Source organism: Oncorhynchus masou, chromosome 30 (genome assembly GCF_036934945.1).
Source record: "Oncorhynchus masou masou isolate Uvic2021 chromosome 30, UVic_Omas_1.1, whole genome shotgun sequence".
Lineage (NCBI taxonomy): Eukaryota > Metazoa > Chordata > Actinopteri > Salmoniformes > Salmonidae > Oncorhynchus > Oncorhynchus masou.
This window is the reverse complement of record NC_088241.1, coordinates 53,163,921-53,188,526: the sequence shown is the minus strand read 5'-3', so window position 1 is coordinate 53,188,526 and position 24,606 is coordinate 53,163,921. Positions and strand designations below refer to the sequence as shown.

The 24,606-nt window shown below is 42.7% G+C and overlaps 2 protein-coding genes across 3 annotated transcripts; both read right to left on the bottom strand.

Annotated features, from left to right (window-relative positions):
• On the bottom strand, nucleotides 1-3,703 carry si:dkey-73n8.3 (uncharacterized protein LOC100150965 homolog). Its single transcript, XM_064949907.1, has 7 exons — nucleotides 3,570-3,703; nucleotides 2,521-2,636; nucleotides 1,567-1,722; nucleotides 1,358-1,462; nucleotides 1,004-1,213; nucleotides 555-747; nucleotides 1-444 (listed from the first exon to the last, which is right to left on the bottom strand). The coding sequence occupies exons 1-7, from the start codon at nucleotides 3,581-3,583 to the stop codon at nucleotides 342-344; spliced, it is 897 nt and encodes a 298-aa protein (XP_064805979.1). The 5' UTR covers nucleotides 3,584-3,703; the 3' UTR covers nucleotides 1-341.
• A 1,220-nt stretch (nucleotides 3,704-4,923) lies between these two features.
• tnfrsf11a (tumor necrosis factor receptor superfamily, member 11a, NFKB activator) lies at nucleotides 4,924-24,380 on the bottom strand. 2 transcript variants are annotated; one of them, XM_064949301.1, is made up of 9 exons: nucleotides 24,074-24,380; nucleotides 14,381-14,456; nucleotides 13,898-14,023; nucleotides 13,587-13,736; nucleotides 13,314-13,398; nucleotides 12,784-12,971; nucleotides 12,229-12,278; nucleotides 11,200-12,133; nucleotides 4,924-7,092 (listed from the first exon to the last, which is right to left on the bottom strand). In XM_064949301.1, exons 1-9 carry the CDS (start codon nucleotides 24,146-24,148, stop codon nucleotides 6,779-6,781), a joined length of 1,998 nt encoding a protein of 665 aa, XP_064805373.1. In that variant the 5' UTR covers nucleotides 24,149-24,380; the 3' UTR covers nucleotides 4,924-6,778. The 2 variants fall into 2 exon arrangements, with proteins under 2 accessions (XP_064805373.1, XP_064805374.1); XM_064949302.1 differs by lacking the exon at nucleotides 4,924-7,092 and adding an exon at nucleotides 8,759-10,567.
• Nucleotides 24,381-24,606: the final 226 nt, after the last annotated feature.

The following is a 24,606-nucleotide window of genomic DNA, read 5'->3' as shown; positions in this document are numbered from 1 at the left end:
GATAGCATTTTACTTTCTCCAGAAAGCACAGGAATCAAAAGTGTAAAAACAGAAGCGAATTACATGATTTAGTTAAACTGAATATTTGACATATAGCTTTCCTTGTCCAGTCAGTCTCAGATAGTTTACTGACTGCAACACTAAATCTACACATTCTATAACCTATCTGTACCACTTCCACCTACGCTCACCATCAGCCACATCATACATCACCTGTCTGTCTCACTCTTCACATTTAGCATTTGACATAGTAGGACTTATGATAGCAATATTTTCTCAGTATTTGACGTGACAGAAAGAAGCAATTTGGTGTAAAGATTGCATTAATATTGGGTGTCTGTTCATCTCCAGCAGATGCCCAGTAGATGACAGCTAACAGCCCAGAGTTTGAGAGCGGTGCCTTCATCACTACCAGCCCTGGCACACACTGCCTGTGCACACCCACTGAGAGAGAGAGAGAGAATTATATTATTTTACACCCTTATTTCATGGGTAATCAAGTACTGTACATATTAGTGTTCAGGGTCAGGGATGAGAGGTGAAAGGTCACTGACCTATAGTAACCCCCAGAGGTGAGTTCAGAATCAGGGGTCAGGATGCAGTACAGAGTGGTGTAGGCTCCTTCTGCTGGCGTCTTGAGGAAGTAGCTGAACTTCTTAAACATGAGCTGTAGGGGGCGCTTTGTGTGACGCATCAGATCAGTGTTCACTACCCCCGGGTGGACTGCATAGGCTGTCACCCCTAGAACTGTTAACACACACACACACACACACACACACACACACACACACACACACACACACACACACACACACACACACACACACACACACACACACACACACACACACACACACACACATTGTTCAAGTACCCAGGGCCTCTTTGCTCTATTTCAACCACAGAGTGATGGTGGTTAAGACACGAGACACTCACACTGGTGTACGCTTAGATCCATTCTCTACAGGATGCTACATCCATGGAAACACACACCCATACCCACCCGCGGTCCTCTTGGCCAGCTCTCTAGTGAACAGTATATTAGCCAGTTTGCTCTGGACGTAGGCCTTGACAGGGTGGTATTCCTTCTCACTGTTCAGGTCCTCAAAGTGGATCCTGCCCATGGCGTGGGTCGATGACGACACAGTGATGACACGGGAGGGGGCGGAGTGCTTCAGCAGATCCAATAGGAGGAAAGTCAGAAAGAAGTGACCTGGAAAAAGGAAATAGGAAATAGTTCATAAGGATAGGTTTCAATCAATGGCAATCAATCAATGATAATATATTCTCTTTATATGGCAATGTAAAAAAGTGTTGCTTGCAGTCTTGTTAATAAACCAGCCGTTCTGTCTCGTACCCAGGTGGTTGACTCCAAGCTGCATCTCGTATCCATCTACAGTGGTGCTGTAAGGACAGGTGGCCACACCTGCATTGTTGATCAGGAAGTGAAGCACCTTCTCCGCTGGGGGACAAAAGAGTCAGAACACCTCTGTATCGGAGCCCTGACAGTATGGTGTTTAATAGGTTTTACAGTATATGGTGTTGTGTGTGTGTGTTTTAACCCACTGTTGTAGATGTTTTCAGCAAATTCACAGATGGACTTGGTGTCAGCGAGGTCAAGCTTCCTGGCTTCCACCTTGGCCCCTCCCATTTCCCTGAAGATGTCACTGACTGCAAGCTCCGCCTTCTCCATGTCCCTGCAGGCCAGGATGACGCGTGCACCTAGAGTCAGAGAACCCCTTTTTTATTCAATTATATTCACACTTTAAGAAGTATCAAACTACCATACTGTCCAGGATGTCTAGCACATTTCTGACACTTCAGTAGCCTGTAAAACTCCCAGCATACACTGCAATGCACACCCACTGGTTCCTACCTCTCTCATTAATAATATACCCCGAAAGTCTCTTTCCATAGAGAGATCATATTAGTGTGTACAGACAGAGGTTGGCGATTGGGCAGTACCGACTTCAGTCCCGTGACGGTAGTGGGGTCGTAGACCAAAACAGTCTCATCTTTCCATTGAGGGGTCATAAGAGTTTGGAAGCTACAGACGTTTCCGAGAGAAGACCAATTTCCGGTATGTCTCCTGGTCTGACAAACAGCGCTGGAGCTCTGCCACCTTTCACCGCAGATATGGAAGGCCGACATCGGAGGATGTGGTGGATTGAGATGCAGCCCATGTGTCTAGCTTAAACAGACCGATTGTTATCGGGATGTTTTTATTGTGCTAATTCGATTTCCACGGTGGCGCATATATCAAATCAAATTGTATTAGTCACATGCGGCGAATAAAACAGGTAATATATAATACAATCTTACAGTGAAATGTTTACTTATGAGCCCCTAACCGACAGTGCAGTTTAAAAAATATGGATAAGAATAAGAGATAAAAGTAACAAGTAAGTAAAGAGGAGCAGTAAAAAAATGACAATATATGCAGGGGGGTATATGGACTATAAGGGAGACAAGGGAAGCAATAGAATATCGAGGAAGAGAATGTAAGATTGTATGGTCTACCTCTCTTGGCCAGGTCCATAGCGGTCTCCTTGCCAATGCCAGTGTTAGCTCCCGTCACGATCGCAGTCTTCCCATCCAGACGAACATCAGACGACCAGTGCTTAGTGATCAGGGACCTTGAAAAAGAGAGAGCCAATATGATAAACAAATAAGCTGTTTGGCATTTGTTGTTAATATTGACTGGGACAACACAATTCTTACGTTAATATTAACAGCATACGTTTTGAATCGCAGTTATTTTCTCTTTGATGGTCTTACATCTAATTACAGTAGAACCATAGGGATTGGTCTTACATATATTTACAGTAGAACCATAGGGATTAGTCTTACATATATTTACAGTAGAACCATAGGGATTAGTCTTACATATATTTACAGTAGAACCATAGGGATTGGTCTTACATATATTTACAGTAGACCATAGGGATTGGTCTTACATATATTTACAGTAGAACCATAGGGATTGGTCTTACATATATTTACAGTAGAACCATAGGGATTAGTCTTACATATATTTACAGCAGAACCATAGGGATTAGTCTTACATATATTTACAGTAGAACCATAGGGATTAGTCTTACATATATTTACAGTAGAACCATAGGGATTGGTCTTACATCTAATTACAGTAGAACCATAGGGATTGGTCTTACATATATTTACAGTAGAACCATAGGGATTAGTCTTACATATATTTACAGTAGAACCATAGGGATTAGTCTTACATCTAATTACAGTAGAACCATAGGGATTGGTCTTACATCTAATTACAGTAGAACCATAGGGATTGGTCTTACATATATTTACAGTAGAACCATAGGGATTAGTCTTACATATATTTACAGTAGAACCATAGGGATTAGTCTTACATCTAATTACAGTAGAACCATAGGGATTGGTCTTACATCTAATTACAGTAGAACCATAGGGATTAGTCTTACATCTAATTACAGTAGAACCATAGGGATTGGTCTTACATCTAATTACAGTAGAACCATAGGGATTGGTCTTACATATATTTACAGTAGAACCATAGGGATTGGTCTTACCGGATCTTTTCCATATCTGTGTTTCTGATAGAAAACTGATATCCTCTTGGGAGACTTCAGAATTCCCCTCTTCAACCAGTCTGTCTTTCTGTCCACTCACAGAAACGGATGTGCAAGAGGACGCTGTGTGTCGAGACTCTTGTGTGTGTGTGCGTGTGTGTGCGCATGCAAGCGTATATATGTGTGTGTGTGTGTGTGTGTGTGTGTGTGTGTGTGTGTGTGTGTGTGTGTGTGTGTGTGTGTGTGTGTGTGTGTGTGTGTGTGTCATGTCTCCAAATTGTTAATGGTCTATTGATAGGCCCCAGATAAACCATTCTTTCATCAGGGGAGAGATGTGTCTAATTCATTACTGTGCCTTAGAGAAACTCTTTCTTACAAAATGTGTATCTGAATAGTAACAGTATTCTGTGATAAGTAGAGACGAGGAAGGAGTTAGTCAAGAGAGATAGCCAGCCGGAGGCTCCTCCTATTAGTGGGCCACCATGTTTTATCCTGACCATGTGACTGGACTGTGAAAACCTAATGTCACATGTATGGTTAGTAAAATCCCAGGTCCCTACATGAGAATGGAGTCTCACACTTCCATACAGGTCCTGTTTCACCTCAGGTGTAATTCAAGCCTGTCTAAACAGCAGGTGAAGATATTCCAGTTTCAGCATTTCTGACTGAGAAGTTTCTGGTAGTTTCCAGGTGAGAACTTGCTGCCCTGTGTCACCAGCAGCGAACTAGAACACTACAGGAAATGCAGTGTGTGTATTTGTTTGTGTGCAATACATGTAATACATCCTTCACTAGGTGGCATCATAGTTTAGTGCCAATGTTCTCCAATACATTACCCTCTAAATCTACACATTCTCTATTCTTATGTTCTCTAGAAGCAGCTGAGCTGAAGGCATCTGATGTAAACCATGTGCAGGTTAGTCATAACTTCCTGTTTTCACAGACAACAGAAAATACCCTCCTCTCCTGGTGGGCCTCTGGTTCTCAATGGCACACACGCACTTACACACAAACACAAGCGACCCAAACCAGGCCCTAAATCAGCATCTCCAGCCCTTCTCATGTGGTTTTACAGAAAATAGCCCCATCCTAGATGCTACGCAAGCTAAATGTGGCCAATGCTACGTTGGCCCTATACTGCCAGCCATCTTGTGTGATAATGAAATACTGTCAGTCTGTCTGTCTGCATTGGGACAGTGACAGAAACTGAAGCCCTGCCACATGTGTAATTAGCTCTGTTTTCACAGTCATTATGGCTCAGAGAGAAGATAAATAACTTCATTGTAATGACCAGATAGCAGACAGTAAACCATGGAATAACGGTATGGCTGCTGTCACAAAAAAAACCACTCGATTTGAATCAAAACAGTTCTGTCATTTATTGAAATTTGAATCAATATTTATAGTTTATTTACAGACAAGTTTTCACTTTCAACTCATGAAAGCTTTATTTGATTGGTTAGCTATTCAATAGCTGGTCTTAGACTTGGACTTGTAGACTAACTGTGTGAGCTGGTTTTAATTTCAACACAGCCTGGTCTAATAGACTAGACGTAACATAGTAAATGTAAATCCGAGACACTAGCATTAGTATATGTTACGTTTGGTATGGTTACAAAAGACAGAAGTTTACTTAAGGCAAAAAGTAAAGGACAGGGGGGACAGGTGGGCGTATAATGAAAACATTATCGAATCGTATCACAGACAATTTTAGCTAATTATCTACTTTAACTACTTACTACTTTACTTACTACTTTGCAACTACTTAGTATGTTAGCTAACCCTTCCCCTAACCTTACACTTTTTAGCTAACCCGAACTCAAACTCTTTTAGCTAAACCCAACCCTTTAACCTGCTAACCTTAACCCCTAGCATAACTAACGTTTGCCAGCTAGCTAATGTTAGCCTCCTACCCACCTAGCTAACGTTAGTCTCAACAAATTGGAATTCGTAACATACTGTATCATACATTTTTCAAATTCGTTACATATTAACAAATTGGAATTCGTAACATATCATACAAATTGGAATTCGTAACATATCATACGAAATGGATGATGGGCATCCTCAAATGAATACCTACCATACGAAACATAACATATGACACTAAATGTGAGTGTCTCTGATTTAAATATTGAATAATACAAAATGCTCGGAGACACTATGTTGTTCAACCAGGTAAAGTCTTAAAGCTGCAATATGTAACTTTTTGGGCGACCCAACCAAATTCACATAGAAACGGGAGTTATCGATCGATCATTATCATTCAAAGCAAAGAAACAGTAGATATGTTCTATGTGCACTATTTCTATGCGTTCCGTTCTGAAGTTTAGTTTTTTGCGTCTTTTACTTAAATCTTTTTCACCAGCTTCAAACAGCTGAAAATACAACATTTTTGATTACGGTAAATATATTTTCCAGCAATTTAGATGTTACAATGATTCTCTACACTAGACATGCTTGTTTTGTCACAAACTGAAATTAGGCAAACTATTCGATTTTAGTAACAACGAAATGGCGGAGTGATTTCTACATAGTGCAGTCTTTATTTTCTTTGGGTCAACACAATTGATTAAGGTGGATGAATCCCGGGTGTCCTACTGTCCACAAGACTTAGTTAGCGCTCTGAGCTAAAGCTAACACTAGTCTTTTCAGACAAGGTTACTCATCACACGAGTGTGGATCACTGATCCACTTCCATGGTTTTTGTAGTACGACAATAAGGCTTTCGTTCCAAAGATTTCTTCATTAGTCCAACATCAAAAATATTTTAGAAAATGAACAACACATTTACATGTATAGTATATAGCTCAACAAATGCATAGCATTTTTCTTAACAACAAACCGCACTCGTGGTGCTCTGAGAAGAAATCAACACCAAGGATAACAACAAGAAGGGAGTCAAACTCATGGACTTGATTTCAGTTGTCCAGCTCTTTTAGATCAGTAAGAATGAAAGAAAGGAGACAATGAAGTAAAGGAGGCTTCATGAGACTATTGAGACAGCCATGAGGTCCAGATGAGGAACACAGTCCTCCAGGTTCCAGTTCTAAGTCTATGGCACAGTTCCAATTCCTAGCACCTACCCAGGAAGACTATGGACTATTGTTTGAAGTAGGTCGTAGCAATAGGTTTTGGAGTGTCAACAAGTCTGTGGCTTCACTCCTCTCTTTATGGTACACTATCCACAATTTTCTTGTCTCACTTCATCAGTCACTGGGCAACTCATCAGTCACTTCCTGAACTGGCAGGTTGTCATCCTGCTGTGGGGGGTTATGGGTAATGGAGTTCCTTGGAGAAGGTGGAGGTGAATGACCGACACTTTTGGAGGAGGCGGAACTCTGGAACAACGGAGCTCTCTCATTGGCCTGTTCCTGGACGGGGATTCCGAATGCATCATCTAGCCCTTCCTCCTCGTTGCCTAGCGACGTCTGGCTGACGTAGACGACGATGACATCAGCGCTGAAGTTCATAACCTGACCGCTGGAGATGAAGGTGGTGTTATTGTTCCCCGTCACCTGACCTGGCAGAGAGAGAGTAGAGGTAGAGAGAGAGAGAGTAGAGGGGAGAGAGAGAGTAGAGAGAAGGAGAGGGAGGGAGAAAGAGAGACAGAGAATTAAGGGGTCAGTTTAGCCAGTTAGCCGAGTTAAGAGTCTTGCCATTATGGTCTCTTTCCCAAAATGGTATTAGGTTTAATTTCACTACCAGAGGTTAAGGGACATAACCAACACAGAGAACCAAACCTCTTTTGAAATGTGTACAGAGGCCAATGTATGTTATGGTTGTGTAATTATGCAGTAACACACACAAACACATGATCCTCTAAAGCCGTGATATAAAACAAAATGTTTATGTTAGGGGCGACCACAGATGACTAATAGCGAGTAGGAGTGATGATGACCGTGCACAGTAACCATAGAAAGACCGTGGTCGGCTGCGGTTGCTTTGACCATAGTCCTGGTCAAGGACATCATAAACATATCATTTAACATCACGGTTTCAGTGTGACCAGCAGTTTTCATTCTATGTGAAAATGTCAAACTTTATTCAAGCTGCCATTTAGACGTAGAGAAGTATAGTTTGTCATAACATTATTACAGACGACATGTCCGTTTCACTGCTGAAATAGAATTACTGTTATTGAAGCTGGCATTTAGACGCTTGTATCGTAAGCAACTTACAGCTAATGTCTTATCAAACCCACAACTTGTGAGAAGCACGATGCTCCAACCAACTGAGCCATCGGAACAACTCTGGCGTTTGCATTCAAATCAAGAGGAACAAACTGCCATCTTGTCCCTTATTTCCATGTTAGTAGTTCACACCGCTGATGGTATTTATAAACACAACAGGAAAACTACAGAAGTCCATGCCTGTTTCTGTCTGCTGCCCATTTCAACTCTCTCTCTCTGTGAACGCTCTGAGAGACTCTGGATTTCGCTCTCCTCTGCTTTCTTCCTCTCTCCCTCCATCTCTCTCTCCATCTCTCTCTCTCTCTCTCCATCTCTCTCTCTCTCTCTCTCATATATTCCCATGTTAACTCTGTAGAGGTGCAATGAGACAGTCACTCCTCACACCTCATTTACACGAATGCACGCGCACATGCACACAAACACACACCATAACATAGTATGTGTCAGTGTCTAGAATCCCATCTGAAATCATTTACAGGCATTGGAATACCAATCTGGCCAGCCTGGTGTAAAAATTTCATTTCACCACCATCACTACAACAAACAAACCCCCTGGTGTCTCTGTTTACAGCAGACTGTCTACCGTTTAACTACCCTTGGTGGGCAGATAACATCAATTATGAGAGGGAAATAATGGAACAGACTTAAACTGAGTGTGAAACTTGCTCTGCATCTCATTCTAGTCGAAAGTGGCTTCCTCTCCTCATCTCCTTTCCTACTGGAGCTGATGTAGTCATGGGGAACACCTGTCTTCGCTTCGCTCCCTATACTACTTTCACCTATCGTGCAGGTCTATGTCCAGGAGACACAGGGGCCATTGAGATGCAGCCCGTCTCTCCGAGGTGTGATCCCATAATTCAGTTGTTCCCAAACTGAGAGGTGCGTCATAGTAGTGCATCATCAGTTCCTCTTGTCATATCAGTCAGTAATACCTTAGAGAGCTACAGTATTTATAACTTTAGAACTCGTCAGACATTTCCAGATCAACTGGCCTGTCAGCTAAACCTTTTTATTTGTTTTTTTTTAGCCCATAGATATTGTTCACATTTTTCTGTCACTCAATTAGCACATGAACACACATTAGACATGGCAAAACATATAGAATTGCAAGATTTGCTTTAAAACTGTAAAATGTTCTTTGTATCCCATGACAAAATGTGTAGAATTTCAGAAAATAAGCTTTGAACCTGCAAAATTCTCTCCAGTGCTTGTGCTCATAGAAATAGATGTGGCGTGTGCGCGCGCAGGGTTGTGTGGGATGTTCCCCAATGCTTCAAGGGGGCCCTGAGTGAAAAGGTTTGGGAGCCCCCGCCATAATTAACCTCTCTGAGCGGGAAGTCCAGTTAATGACATGTTATTACTGCATTATGAGAAATGTGGTTTATTTACTTACTACTGCTTTGGGACATAATTAAAGTATACAGTGATCAACGAGAGTCTGAAAGTGTGTGAGTCTGTGTATTACTCAAGGGATGTGTATTCAGAGCACATCTTGTTTCAATTAGACCTGTAGTCACTTTGCAAAACCCTGTAGAACTCTGGAACTGGGTGAACAGGAGTGTTGTGGTGGGCAGAGCTCACACTCAGAGAGCTAAACACACACACACACGTTACAGCACGGTGTAATCACTGGCTCATCACACACACATTCCCCTTCCTACTGTGTGTGGTCTTTAAAACAAGCCAACAGCGTACAATATTAGTAGGAAACCAATATACTTATTTTGGAGGAGCAACAATGTGAAAAGATATTTCTGAAATCTCAGTTACAGTCCTAGCCAAAACAATGTACAATAACCCAGATCCAATAACCCAAGAGAAACACCAGTGGATGTATTTATCTTTCCTCTTTAACAATGGTTAGAATGTATAATGACATGTGGACAGTGCCTTCAGAAAGTATTCACACCCCTTTAGTTCTTCTACATTTTGTTGCGTTACAGCCTGAATTTAAAATGGACTAAAAAGAGATTTTGTGTCACTGGTCTACACACAAAACCCCAAAATGTCAAAGTGGAATTTTGTTTGCAGAACATTTTAGAAATGAATAAAAAATGAAAAGCTGAAATGTCTTGAGTCAATAACTATTCAACCCTTTTGTGATGGCAAACCTAAATAAGCTCAGGAATACAAATGTGCATAACAAATCGCATGGATTCATTCCGCGTTCAATAATATGGTTAACATTATTTTAGAATGACTACCCCCTCTCTGTACCCAACACATACAATGATCTGTAAAGTCCCTTCATCGAGTAGTGAATTTCAAGCACAGATTCAACCACAAAGACCAGGGAGGTTTTTCAAATGCCTTGCAAAGAAGGGCACCGATTGGTAGATGTGTAAAATTTAAAAAAAGATTACACTGATATCCACTGGCTTTGGATGGTGTATCAATACACCCAGTCACTACAAAGATACCGGTGTCCTTCAAAACTCAGTTGCCGGGAAGGAAGGCAACTGCTCAGGGATTTTCACCATGATGCCAATGGTGATTTTAAAACTTAGGTTGGATCAACAACATTGTGGTAACTCCCCAATACTAACCTAAATGGCAGAGTGAAAAGAAGGAAGCCTGTACAAAATACAAATATTCCAAAACATGCACCTGTCTGCAACAGAGCACTTAAGAAATATTTCAAAAATGTGGTGAAGAAATGTAGTTTTGGTCCTGAATACAAAGCGTTATGTTTGGGGCAAATCCAACACAACGCATCACTGAGTACCACTCTTCATATTTTTAAGCACGGTGGTGGCTGCATCATGTTATGGGTATGCTTGTCAATGGCAAGGACGAGGGAGATTCCTAGGATAAAAATAAACAGAATACAGCTATAAGCACAGGCAAAATCCTAGAGGATAACCTGGTTCAGTCTGCTGGCTAACATACACTGGGAGACAAATTCACCTTTCAGCAGGACAATAACCTAAAACAAGACCAAATCTATACCGGAGTTCCTTACCAAGATGCATTGAATGTTCCTGAGTCGCCTAGTTACAAATTTTACTTAAATCTATGGTAAGACTTGAAAATGTCTGTCTAGCAATGATCAACAATCAACTTGACAGAGCTTGAAGAATTTAAAAAAGAATAACTGGGCAAATATTGTGCAATCCAGGTGTGCACAGCTCTTAGAGACTTACCCAACAAAGCCTCACAGCTGTACTTACAAAGTATTGACTCAGGAGTGTGAATAATTATGTAAATTTGTTATTTCTTTATTGGATTTTCAATACATTTGCAAACATTTCTAAAAACATGTTTTCCTTTGTCATTATGGGGTATTGTGTGTAGATGGGTGAGAATTAAACAAAAATATTTAATCCATTTTGAATTCAGGCTGTAACACAATAACATGTGGACCAAGTCAAGGGATATGAATACTGTATTTAGCCTTTTTCTTGTAAAAAAGTGTGGCACTGCTGTGCAGTATCTACCTGAGGTGAGTGCTGGTTCCGCAACTTGGCTCTGGATACAATCAGCGGCACACTCCAGCTCCGAGCCCCCAGATAAGAGCTTGTTTCCTCCACTGCCCCTCCAGGAAAGTCCCTGGTTTGGCTCACTGCTGGAGGCCTCAGAGCTTAGCTTGGACTGCTGGTCTCCCACGGTTATAGAGGGGTCAGGAGAGGTTATGGAGGTTGAAGTGGGTGTGGTGTCTGTGGTGGGGGTGGAGCTTATGCTAGAGTTCAGTCTGTATAGCCCATCCACTTTCCTCTGTGAGCTGTCAATCAGCTGAGCTTTGACCTCTGACCTGGCTGGGGTCAGTGGCAGGTAGATGTCACATGACGGCATGACGGGGGAAAGGGGGGAGGAGGTGGGAGAGAGGGAGTAGGGGGAGGTATTACAGCTCATCTCAGAGCTCTTCCCTTGCAAGCCCTCAATCATCTTGGCCCTCTCCCTTCCTCCATCTTTCCTTTCATCCTTCTTTCCATCCCTGCTCTCCCCATCTCCTCCACAGGAGCAGGACCCGAGGGTTCCAGGGTTGACGGCCTGACTACAGTCTTCATTCTCTCCTACCTCTAAAGGTTCCCTCACAGACAACACACACACACAGGAGCCAGCCCACAGTGGAGACACACACACACCCTCTGATACACCCTCCTCACACACGGCCTCCTCAGAAACCTCCTCCGCCTCCCCTGACCCCTCACTTCCCATCCCCTCATCCTCCTCCTCCCTCCTCTCCTCCTTCATCTCTTTAATGGGTGGTAGTTTGACCCGGTCACCAGGTATGGCTGTAGGACAGGTGTGTAGAGTTTCTGAGGGGGTGTCAGCAAGGACAATCAGACAGGTTTTCTCACACAGGGTGCAGTTCTGCCCCCCTACCCCACCTCCTTCACCCCCACTGTGGTAGAGAGGGCCCAGAGTCTCCTGGAGAGAAACACAAACAGATAGGTTAGTCTGAGAGCCATTGAATGTTTTATTTAGTCTACTGTTTATGCATGTCATCAAAAAGTCTACCCTACCTGCTGTATCCGGGTCCTTTTCAGATTCTGGACACATAATCGCAAATTCACTGTAAAACATAAGAGGATGACAGTCATTCATTTCAGATACATTTTATGCCAAGGAATATTTATATAAAAAAATTATTCCTTCAAGAATATTGTCCTCTGCAACAAATTCAACCTGGGTAGACATAACATAGCAAATGTATCATATGTTACGTTTAGTATGGTATGTATTAATTTATGGATGTCCATCATACATTTCGTATGATATGTTACGAATTCCAATTTGTTGTGGCTAACGTTAGCTAGGGGTTAAGATTAGGGTTAAGGTTAGGATTAGGAATTTGGTTAAAGGGTTAAGGTTAGCTAACATGCTAAGTAGTTGCTAATTAGCTCAAATGCTAAAGTTGTCTGTGATGAGATTCAAACACAAAATCTTCGGGTTGCTAGATGTTCACAGAATACGCCCCCACCTATCTACCCCGACCGTGGGTGTCCAGGATTTACGTTTACTATGTTACCTCTAGTCTATGAGACACGGCGGACAAATTGAATCTCTCACTCGGGTACCTGAGAGTAGTTTGAGTTTGTCCTTGTAGCAGAAGAGCAGGAGGATGAGGAGACAGAGGACAGTGATGACTGACAGAATACACACTAGGACCCAGGAGGAGGTAGAGGAACCAGAGAGATGGGGTCCACAGACAGCATCAGTCTGGTCGCTCCCGGTCTTTTTGTCACTCTTCCCCAGGCCTTTACAACTGGAAGGAGAAAACACCCAAGGACACATGGTCATTATTTCTGTTTTATAGCAATTCAGGCATTCTCTCTCTTCTTTCTTTCCCTCTCTCGCTCTGCTCACTTTCTCTCCTTCCCTCCCCCTCTGTTCTCTTGGTTGACCACCGAGTCAGGCAGTGGTAGAAGCTGCTATGTGTTCCAGTGGAAGTGGTGCAGCATTAGTCAGAACAGCGCTGTGGTGGAGCTTTGAGCGCCTGTAGAACCCTGTTCCTGCCTCACTGAATGGGACACACTGGACTGAAGAGGAGCACCCAGGGGAAAAGACATTGTATGAAGGGACACGGTATAGGTGTGTGTTAACTCACTTGGTCCACTGTCTGCATGGTTCTATAGAGGTGTTGGGAGAGAAATATCCTCTCTTGCACGCAACACAAGTTCTCCTGCCCGCCTCTGAGTTTAAAACACACATGACAGAGAAGAGTGAAAAACTGGACTGCTAACAACAGTGGCAACACAGAAGTGTGTGTGTGTGCCTGCCTGTGTGTGTATGTGTATGCCAGCATGTGTGTGTGTGTGTGTGTGTGTGTGTGTGTGTGTGTGTGTGCATGTTCATGTCTGCGTGTGTCTGTCTCTCTCACCAGTGTCAGTCTCCAGTCCATATCCTGGTCCACAGGTAGGAATCTTCTCACAGAACTCACAGTTGATAGGAGAACACTCTAGACCAGGTTGACATTGACAGGGTACCGCAGCCTGGGGGTTACTGGTCCTCTCACGATTAAAACCTTTACCTGGGTTTCACAAACAGGTCAGGGGTTAGTGGTTAACCAAAGAAAACACCACAGACATCAGCATCTCTAAAGGCCTTTGCTAAAATGTATAGAAAACAAAGCTTCAACAGTAGACTTAAAGTCATCCTTCCAACTAGACTAGACTCCAGTCACCTACTGACCTGTGTCACAGAACTTCTGTGGCAGACACTTGGTCTCGCTGGTCCAGTCAGGCTGGTACTCATCACGACCACACTGACGACACTTGGTGTCAGAGTACCCAGAACACTCTGCAAACACATAGGACCCTGGGGAGTGGGGAAGAGCGAGAGGGTTAGACTGCCCACAGGTTAATACACCAACGTTGCAGTGATCTGCTGAGGTAAGAGAAAGCGGAAGAGGAAGAGGCTAAAATAGATACATTTCCGTTACGCTTAGAGATGGACAGTTATTTGGGGATTAGGGTGTGTGCATATGTGTATATATTGCAGCAAGTCAGTTCCTCTTTCACATCCTTCCTCATTTATTTTCAGGAAAAATGAAACATGGCAGTTTCTTTCTTCCATGCATATGACGGCTCTCTGCTAAAGCCCAGACAACTGGTTCTGTAGAGTGGTCATATTGGGTGTTAATGGCCATTCATGTATTTCTCTGGTTTAGTTTACCTGGTTCACACCTCCTGCAGCATCTCTTGTCTTTGAGGTACTGCTGCTGGGTACAGGTGGGTCTGGAGAGGGCTCTCTGGAAGACAAAACACAAACCACTATGGCCAATCTGGTTGTGGCAGGTGACAGTAAATTTAAACAAAATGTCATTAATTCATTTGTTTATTCACCGTACAAAAAGAAAACGCATGGGGAAAAAATCTGGTTAAAAAGGGTGGTTCATGTCTGGACATGTGAAAAATGACACGTGTGAACGTTTGTCACGTGAAAGTTCTGAATCTATTTTCACATATGAAACTGCTAATTTCACACGTGAATATGCAATTGACATGTGAGGTGAAAACGGGTTATTCCCCTCACATATAAAAAGTGGACTTCAAGACATGTGAACAACTGACTTCACGTGTCTCTTTTCTTATGTGAACATTTCTGCTCAACATGTGAAAATGCACATTTATCATGTGGGTTGTTTGTAAGGGTCATTCATGAATTTGTAGACATGAGATATAAGTCTATCAATAAGACTAAACAGTGGTTGTTGGAGGAAAAGAGAAGAGGATTGCCCAAGACAGAAAGAAACAGAAAAACCCCAACCCCTCAAGGCATTCCACTGCAAACATTCTCACATTCTCACTGTCAACAGAATGCATTTTGGAATGAAACATTACTGGAATAAAACTTTGTCCTAATGATTTGATTCCAAACTGTTCTAACGACCAAGCCCTTTTAAACAAAACCATAAAATACAAATAGTGCCCACTTCAGCAGAGCATACTGGCATTGTAGTAGTCACCAGAGTGGATACTTGGCTGTGGAGGGAGGGTGGTCGCCTCAGTGGCTCGTTGAAGCTTGGTGTACAGATGTAGGATCTTCATTTGATCACCCTGTTGCAGGATAACTTTCCAGTTACATTTGAAACTTGTAGTGTACAGTGCATTCAGAATGTATTCAGACCCCTTCTATTTTGTTACATTACAACCTTGTTCTAAAATGGATTAAATAAACAAATGTCCTCAATCTACACACAATACCCAATAATGACAAATATGTATTTTTTGGCCAATTTTTAAAAATAAACAGAAACAGTTTATTTACATTTACAAGTATTCAGACCCTTTGCTATGAGACTCAAAATTGAGCTCATCACTGATGTGTTTCTACAACTTGATTGGAGTCCACCGGTGGAAAATTAAATTGATTGGACATGATTTGGAAAGGCACACACCTGTCTATACAAGGTCCCACAGTTGACAGTGCATGTCAGAGAAAAAACCAAGCCATGAGGTCAAAGGAATTTTCTGTAGAGCTTCAAGACAGGATTGTGCTGAGACACAGATCTGGGGAAGGGTACCAAAACATTTCTGCAGCATTGAAGGTCCCCAAAAACACAGTGGCCTCCATCATTCTTAAATGGAAGAAGTTTGGAACCACCAAGACTCTTCCTAGAGATGGCCGCCCGGCCAAACTGAACAACCGAGGGAAAAGGGCCTTGGTCAGGGGAGGTGAACTATAACTCGATGGTCACTCTGACAGAGCTCCAGAGTTCCTCTGTGGAGATGGGAGAATCTTCCAAAAGGCCAAACATCTCTGCAGCACTACACCAATCAGGGATTTATGGTAGAGTGGCTAGACGGAAGCCACTCCTTAGTAAAAGGCACATGACAGCCGGCTTGTAGTTTGCCAAAAGGCACCTAAAGGACTCTCAGACCATGAGAAACAAGATTCTCTGTTCTGATGAAACCAAGATTGAACTCTTTGCTTCAAGTCCGGAGGAAACCTGGCAACATCCCTATGGTGAAGCATGGTGGAGTCAGCATCATGCTGTGGGGATGTTTTTCAGTGGCAAGGACTGGGAAAGTAGTCAGGATCGAGGGAAAGATGAATATAGCAAAGTACAAAGAGACCCTTGATGAAAACCTGCTCCAGAGCGCACAGGACCTCAGACTGTGGTGAAGGTTCACCTTCCAACAAGACTAAGCACACAGCCAAGACAACGCAAGAGTGGCTTCTGAATGTCCTTGAGTGGCCCAGCCAGAGCTCAGACTTGAACTCAATCGAACATCTTTGAAGAGTGAAGAGACCTGAAAATAGCTGTGCAGCGACGCTCCCCATCCAACCTGACAGAGCTTGAGAGGATCTGCAGAGAAGAATGGGAGAAACCCCCCAAATACAGGTGTGTCAGACTTGTAGCGTCATACCCAAGAAGAATCAAGAATGTAATCGCAAGATTAAGATCCTACAGCTGTGTAAGACACTTAAAACATGAGTTTCTCTCTACTGTGAACACTGATCGTGCTATGGTCTAGCCACCCACTGCTGTTGGCAGGGGTTCAATGGTACGCTAATACAATACCCCTCACCACAAACACACATATGCATGTACCTCCCCAGCCAGTGTTCTGAATTACAGAATAACACAGTTATGAGAGAAAATATGCTGAACCAAAAGTTTCTTTGTGAAGGAATAGAACTAACAAAAACACATAATTCTCCATTTATATAAACCTTCAAACACCACAAGCACAGAGTGCTTCTGCCTAGTATTACTAACTCCATCCTAAAGAATCTTACAGTAGCTCTACTTCACTGTCACATGGCACAACTCTTTCCTCTCTCCATCCCTCCCTCTGCTGTCTGTGCCCCTATGCCAGCTCTGTCCCCCAATCACAGACTACAGAAACTCATCTAAAGCTTCTCATTCAGGTTTTTCTTGTTACCCACCAAGTAAAAAAAACAAAGTCTGTAGCCTTATGCTACAACCCAGAACAAACAACCTTTTGCGACCAACCCTTTGAAAACCTCCACTGATACGGTTTTAGTCTGTGTGTCTGTGGTGCCAGAGATCCCAACCAGTTGAATTACTTCCACAGTGTCTCACATCAGTCATTGTTTTGCTTTTAATGATGAATGCCACTCATAGTTGTGACCACAGTCATAATGAGCAACATGTGTTAGAGGAGACAAGCTGACTGAGATCAGAGCAATGCTGCCATGCATCAACTTACAGCTGTTGGAGAAGGACACATTTCCCATACATCGAAGAAGGTGGGTGAGTAATGGAGCAGCAGTTCCGAAGGCTCAGCATGGTGCTGGAAACACTATAGTTGTGGGTTTGATTCCTGGATGGGCCATATATAGATCGGTCCTCTGGACCCCAAGGGCTGCATGTTTTGGTTTTTGTCCTGATTCAGATCAACTAATCATCAACCTTCGATCATTTGAAACAGCTGTGTAGTGTTAGCAAATACCAAAACGTGCATGCCTTGGGGTCCCGAGAACCCAGTTTTGGAAACGCTGCCTTACCGTATAACTGTCATGGATCAATGTTTCAGAGATGAGGGAAGGATATGCAGGAAGGAGGTGAGGGAAGAAGGCATGTTGAGACTATTGACACCCAACCGTGACAGAGAGTATTGCTCAGTGACAGATTTGGGCGAATGGGGGCAGGAAACCAAAAGAATGCTGGGAATTGTATTTCAGTTTCCTCTGCCTCCGAACATCAGGCCATAATTGAGACGTTGCTGCAATATGTTTTAATTCATTAAATATATAAGAGCATGGCTGGATCCATCCTAATGATTACAGGCTAAACTAGAGAAAGGCCAGGATGTTACATAGGCACCTCTAACCTCCATCCATTCTTATTTTATCTGAAGTGCAACTACAGTCAGTTCTGTTACATGCAAACATTGGTTCCCAAACTGTTTGTGTGTGTGCTGTGAACCATCAAAGCTTTAAAAGAAGAGATAATTATCTAATTATCGAAATCCAGAAAACAGCTGTTAAATTCTACAACCACCTAAAAGGTAGCGATTCCCAAATATTCCATAAAGCCATCGCCTACAGAGAGATGAACCTGCAGAAGAGTCCCCTAAGCAAGCTGGTCCTGTGGGCTCGGTTCACAAACACACCCCACAGAGCCCCAGGACAGCAACACAATTAGACCCAACCAAATCATGAGAAAACAAAAAGATAATTACTTGACACATTGGAAAGAATTAACAAAAAAAACCAGAGCAAACTAGAATGATATTTGGCCCTAAACAGAGTACACAGTGGCAGAAAACCTGACCACTGTGCTTGACCCAAGCTCTAGTTGTCACGAATCTCACCGAAGATGGTGCCTCTTCCTGTTCGGGTGGCGCTCGGCGGTCGTCGTCGCCGGCCTATTAGCTGCCATCGATTCCCTTTCCGTTTGTTTCTGTTTATTGGGTTTAATTGGGTACACCTGTTTTGAGTTAGTGTTTGTTTGTAGGCTATTTAAGGGCACTAGGCCCGCTGGGTATTTGTGCGGGCTTGTTCTCTGTTATTTAGTGTTGGTGTATTTGTGTGATCTATATTTTTTCCGGACAGTTTTAGTCCTTTGTATTTTGGACGGGTTGTTTCATGCGCCCTTGTGTTTTGCATGTCCGTGTCTCTACTGTCTTTGGAATAAAATATCCACGTACGGAATTACCTGCTCTCTGCGCTTGACCCCTCCACTCACCATTCATAGCAGTCGTAACAGAAGCACGCAACACCCCCGAATGGAGTCAGCAGGAGCAGCGACCACCCCTCTCCCAACTATGGAAGAGCGCGTCCATCATCATACAGCTGTCCTCCATTGGATCGGTTCAGCGATGGACCAGATGATGGAGAGGATGGAGCGATGGGAGAGGAGTGGTCTACCGACGTCTACCCCAGCTCCCCCACAGATGACGCCACCTACTCCACCTACGTCGTCCTCTGTGTCCAGCGCACTGCGTCTCTCCCCCCCGAGGGAGTACGATGGAGCGGTGGTTGGGTGCCAGGGATTTTTGCTCCAGCTAGAGCTCTACCTGGCTACCGTGCGTCCAGCTCCCTCGGGTGAGGAGAGTGTGAGCCTCCTCGTCTCCTGTCTAACGGGCAGAGCCCTGGACTGGGCTAACGCGGTCTGGAACAGCCCAGACTCGGCTCGGGACCACTACCCGGAGATCACCCGCCGTTTTCGAGGTGTGTTCGACCACCCACCAGAGGGCAAAGCGGCGGGTGAGCGACTGATCCACCTCAGACAGGAGACGAGGAGTGCGCAGGACTTCGCGTTGGAGTTCAGGACCCTGGCTGCTGGTGCTGGCTCCAGCCGAAGATGGTGCCTCTTCCTGTTCGGGTGGCGCTCGGCGGTCGTCGTCGCCGGCCTATTAGCTGCCATCGATTCCCTTTCCGTTGGTTTCTGTTTATTGGGTTTAATTAGGTACACCTGTTTTTGAGTTAGTGTTTGTTTGTAGGCTATTTAAGGGCACTGTTATTTGGTGTTGGTGTATTAGCGTGATCTATTTTTTTCCGGACAGTTGTGACCACTTACACAATGTAGCCGCTTACGGGTATTCTTCAACATAAAGGCGTAAAACTACGTCACAATGCTGTAGACACATTGGGGAATACGTAGAAAAAGTAATCTGGTTGATAGCCCATTCACTGCTCAATAGGGACGCATTGGAACGCAGAGCTTTCAAAACATGATGCACTTCCGGATTGGATTTTTCTCAGGCTTTCGCATGCAATATCAGTTCTGTTATACTCACAGACAATACTTTTACAGTTTTGGAAACTTCAGAGTGTTTTCTATCCTAAGCTGTCAATTATATGCATATTCTAGCATCTTGTCCTGACAAAATATCCCGTTTACTTTGGGAACGTTATTTTTCCAAAAATGAAAATACTGCCCCCTAGGTACAAGAGGTTATTAAGGAAAGCTTTGACTATGTACAGACTCATCCTTGCTATTGAGAAAGGCTGCCGTAGGCAGACAAAATTAGATGGAAACTGAACTGCACTTCCTAACCTCCTGCCTAATGTACGACCATATTAAAGACACATTATTTCATCAGAACACACAGATCCAAAGAATTCGAAAACAAACCCGATTTTGACAAACTCCCATATCTACTGGGTGACATACCACAGTGTGCCATCACCACAGCAAGATTTGTGACATGTTGCCACAAGAAAAGGTCAACCAGTGAAGAACAAACACCATTGTAAATACAACCCATATTTATGTTTATTTATTTTCCCTTTTGTACTTTAACCATTTGCTCATCGTTACAACACTGTATATATACATAATATGACATTTGTAATGTCTTTATTCATTTGGAACTTCTGTGAGTGTAATGTTTCCTGTTCATTTTTATTGTTAATTTTACTTTTACTTTTGTATATTATCTACTTCACTTGCTTTGAATTGAAATAGAGAGAAAGAAAGGAAGAGAGTGCGCGATAGAGAGAGACCTGGATCTCAAGAGAAGACAGGCTCGGTGCACACTGTCCACAAAACGAGGTAAAAACTGAGCTGCACTTCCTAACCTCCTGCCAAATGTATGACCATATTAGAGGCACATATTTCCCTCAGGTTACATAGACCCACAAAGAATTTGAACACAAATCCAATTTTGATAAATTTGCATACCCATTAGATGAAATACCACACAGTGTGCCATCACAGCAGCAAGATGTGTGACCTGTAGCCACGAGAAAAGGGCAACCATATATTTATTTTTAGTTTTCCCCCCTTTGTAGTTTAACTATTTGCACATCGTTACAACATTGTACATAGCCATAATATGACTTTTGAAATGTCTCTATTCCTTTGAAACTTTTGTGAGTTTAATGTTTACTGTTCATTTTTATTGTTTATTTCACTTTTGTTTATCATCTATTTCACTTGATTTGTCAATGTAAACATATGTTTCCCATGCCAATAAAGCTAATTGAATTTAAATGAATTCAGAGTGAGAGGGAGAGAGAGAGAGAGGGGGGAGAGAGGGATAGAGAGATGAGGCGGCAGGGTAGCCTAGTGGTTAGAGCATTGGACTAGTAACCGAAAGGTTGCAAGTTCAAATCCCCGAGCTGACAAGGTACAAATCTGTTGTTCTGCCCCTGAACAGGCAGTTAACCCACTGTTCCTAGGCCGTCATTGAAAATAAGAATTTGTTCTTAACTGACTTGCCTAGTAAAATAAAGGTAAAATTAAAAATGTGAATGAGTGAGTGAGATAGACAACTAGAGAAAGAGTGTGTGACAGTTCTCACAACCAGTAGCACCTGTAAAATATGAGCTTTATTTGTTTGTGCATGGGGGGCGCTGCAATCCCTGATCCCATCATCTTCTCTGACATGAGATACATTCCAGTCTTTCTCAGATTTGCATAACCGCCACCCCAAACTCTGACAACAGGCCAAGAACAACCTCTTCCCACATTAATGATTTAACATCTGGGTATTTGTAGACTACAGATTCAAATCTAGGTACTCTGTGAATTATTGCATGATAATCTCATGTCCATTCATGTTACTACCAAGGGATATAAATGATATGTAATGACTTATAAACAGTTTACTTATTGTTAACATCTGTAACAATGGTTTATAGCCCTTTATAAACAGATCTCCATCTAAAGTACTGTCTGCCGCTGGATGTGGGCTGTAGTAGACTGTATGTCTGTCTGTCATCGAAGCACTACCACAAAGCTTTATTTTTTACAGCGAACTCCGCAGCAGAAGCGAACTCCTTCGTCCGCTGCTCTTTAGCACGCGCGAGGTTCCAATAAATCACGTTTTGTGGGGGAAGTTGTGAAGCACCAGGGAAACTGTGAAGCATACTGTACCCTATCGCGTGATTGTGTTTATGAGTCTGTTATTAAAGAATGTGAAACAATGTGTATGTTTAATGCTTTTCATTAAATCATGTACGGCTATTAGTTATTGTTTTTAAATGATTAAAGGAATGGAAACATTGTGATTTTAGTGTGCGGAACGGCTTGCAGGGGAACTCAGTTAAATGTGTCATGAGGCTGATGGCTAAAAAAACAGTCTGTACTATATCTAGATTCTACAATATATTTTCACTTTAAATAATGTCTTTTCTCCCCAAATAGAAGCTATAATTATCACGGTCCACAACTTGGTTGGTTTCTTCGTCTGTCACTCTCTCAGGTTAAGACTTGTCCTACAGGAGTGAGAATAAGGCAACACCTGGGCTCGTCCAGTTAGTACAGTTAGTATAGTTGTAGACACTTAGCGTTTAGATACTGTAGACACTTAGCGTTAGATACTGTAGACACTTAGCGTTTAGATACTGTAGACACTTAGCGTTTAGATACTGTAGACACTTAGCGTTTAGATACTGTAGACACTTAGCGTTTAGATACTGTAGACACTTAGCGTTTAGATACTGTAGACACTTAGCGTTTAGATACTGTAGACACTTGGCGTTTGCCTGCACATTAGACAAAACATAAATGACTAAATTAATACTAGTGTTTGGTATTGCATAAAATACTGACAACTGTCTCGCATAAGAAGAGAGTCATTACAATAGAACATATGACTAGAAATGTATGTTTTGATAACAACGAGCATTGCCATTAAAAAGATGGACATGTGCAACTCAGTGAAAATCGTATATAGTTGAGGACAAATAAACTGAAATTAAAAATAAATAAAAAACGTTTGGTGTTCACTTGTGTTTAAATTCCAACTGCAAAGTCACTTCAAAGTCAAAAAATGTAATGGACTAAATGATTCACGCACTCCATTGTAAAGTGCAAGGTAGCCCAATACTGGACTAAAGGAGCCTACAGTTACTCTTTATTTTCCAAGAAACTTACCTGTTTTGTTTAGAGGCGAATTGCCTCTGGCAGCTAAAACAGCCAAATTCTCCATCTAAACTTGAATCGATTCTCAATTGTAGTAAGGTTCTAGAAACATAAAGCCCTTGACTTTCATATCAGATCAAAATAATTTCACAAATGCAAAATACACACTTACTGCCCACTGTTTTAACACAGTTTTAGACAACAGTATTTTTCAGTGACAACATTTTTGTGGCATGTCCGACTCCTCACAGGTATTTGGAAACGCAGATAGTCCTAGCTAATTAGTACAGGTAGTCCACTCTGTTTTCCCGCTGTAACATGGGAATATGGCCATGTGGGAACCTTAACCCTATACAGGTGTGTAGTAATTTAAGCTTTTTTGAATTATTATTATTTCTGGCTGTTATGAAAGATATCTTCCTTACGTTTCCAAAACCGTACCGCAAGCAATGCTTGTTAACATTTAGATCAAGTGTCGGGGCTCTTAAAAAACTTAACTGGCCAGAAGATACCTTAATCAATTAGGTGCTAAAGGTAGTTTGTGTATATGAATGGGGTAAGTGCAAAGGTACCAATGTACATGAAAGCAACTGTAGGTCCTGCATTTCTCAATGGAATATCTGACATGCAACATATTGCTCAGACAGTTGCAACACCAGCCCGTAGGATGGGGAGAAAGACAGAAGAGAACGCGTCCTAAATCCCCGAGACAAACCCACATGATCCTGATTTACAGTAACAAGACAAACGCCCCCACAACACATTGGAGCCGAAACGTGAACGTCCGGTAAAAACAACCTTAAGGCCAGCAAGAATGCATTCAGCTGTCCTTTACAGTTTACAGGGAACGGAAGAGGGCCGGGGTGCTTGGGTCGCTTGGTCACGACCCAAGCATAACTGTTTCCACTTGATGCTCAAGCATGTCTGTTTTCTACCAACTCTTCCAGAGCAATAACAATGGCTAGATGAAGACCTACTCTAGATATAGACAACTCTATACATCCATTAAATAAAACTATTATCTATATAAAGCACTTTTGTATGTATGCAATGAGTTTTTTGAGTAGCCTACGATTTACCTGTGCGCACAGATTGAGAACCAGATGGGTGACCCAGCCTTGAAATATCCAACTGGTAGGGAAGTGAACTCTCATCTCTCCTCCTTAGAGACACAAATCAGAGAAGACAAGAAATCCAATTGTCTTGTGCAGATTTAGGATGGTCGATAGCAAAGGAAACGGTACGGTTTTGTCGGTAATTATAGGGATTTCGGGGATTTCGGGGGATACAGTGTGCAGCCTCCAGACCAGTCTGGCATTCTCGCTTCGCATGCCCGGTAATGCACGCTCTGCTCTCCTCTAGTATCACCCACGCGCTCTAGAGTGAGCAGCCTCCGGTGAAAACACAGTAAATTTACTAGCACTACCGGAGAGAGTTGGGGAAGATCCCGCCCCTCTGACCTTCTCCTCCAATGGGTTTTGAGGAGACGTGGAGAGACAGCATGCAATTGAGATTCTCTCATAGTCTAAACTCCTCCCTCGCCATTGAATAAAATAATCCGTGTGTGTTGATTGCCTCAGACATATTGTAAAAGTTCAATGGTTTGAGTCTC

Excerpts from the sequence above, each read along its gene's own strand:
- si:dkey-73n8.3 (XM_064949907.1), bottom strand. Across the intron at positions 748-1,003 it reads GCTGGCCAAGAGGACCGCGG|TTCTAGGGGTGACAGCCTAT; the intron begins GTGGGTATGGGT and ends GTGTGTTAACAG. Across the intron at positions 445-554 it reads ACCTCTGGGGGTTACTATAG|TGGGTGTGCACAGGCAGTGT; the intron begins GTCAGTGACCTT and ends TCTCTCTCTCAG.
- tnfrsf11a (XM_064949301.1), bottom strand. The coding sequence starts at position 24,148 with ATGAGAGTTCACTTCCCTACCAGTTGGATATTTCAAGGCTGGGTCACC. Across the intron at positions 13,737-13,897 it reads ACAGAAGTTCTGTGACACAG|GTAAAGGTTTTAATCGTGAG; the intron begins GTCAGTAGGTGA and ends TGTGAAACCCAG. Across the intron at positions 12,279-12,783 it reads CAAACTCAAACTACTCTCAG|TGAATTTGCGATTATGTGTC; the intron begins GTACCCGAGTGA and ends TATGTTTTACAG.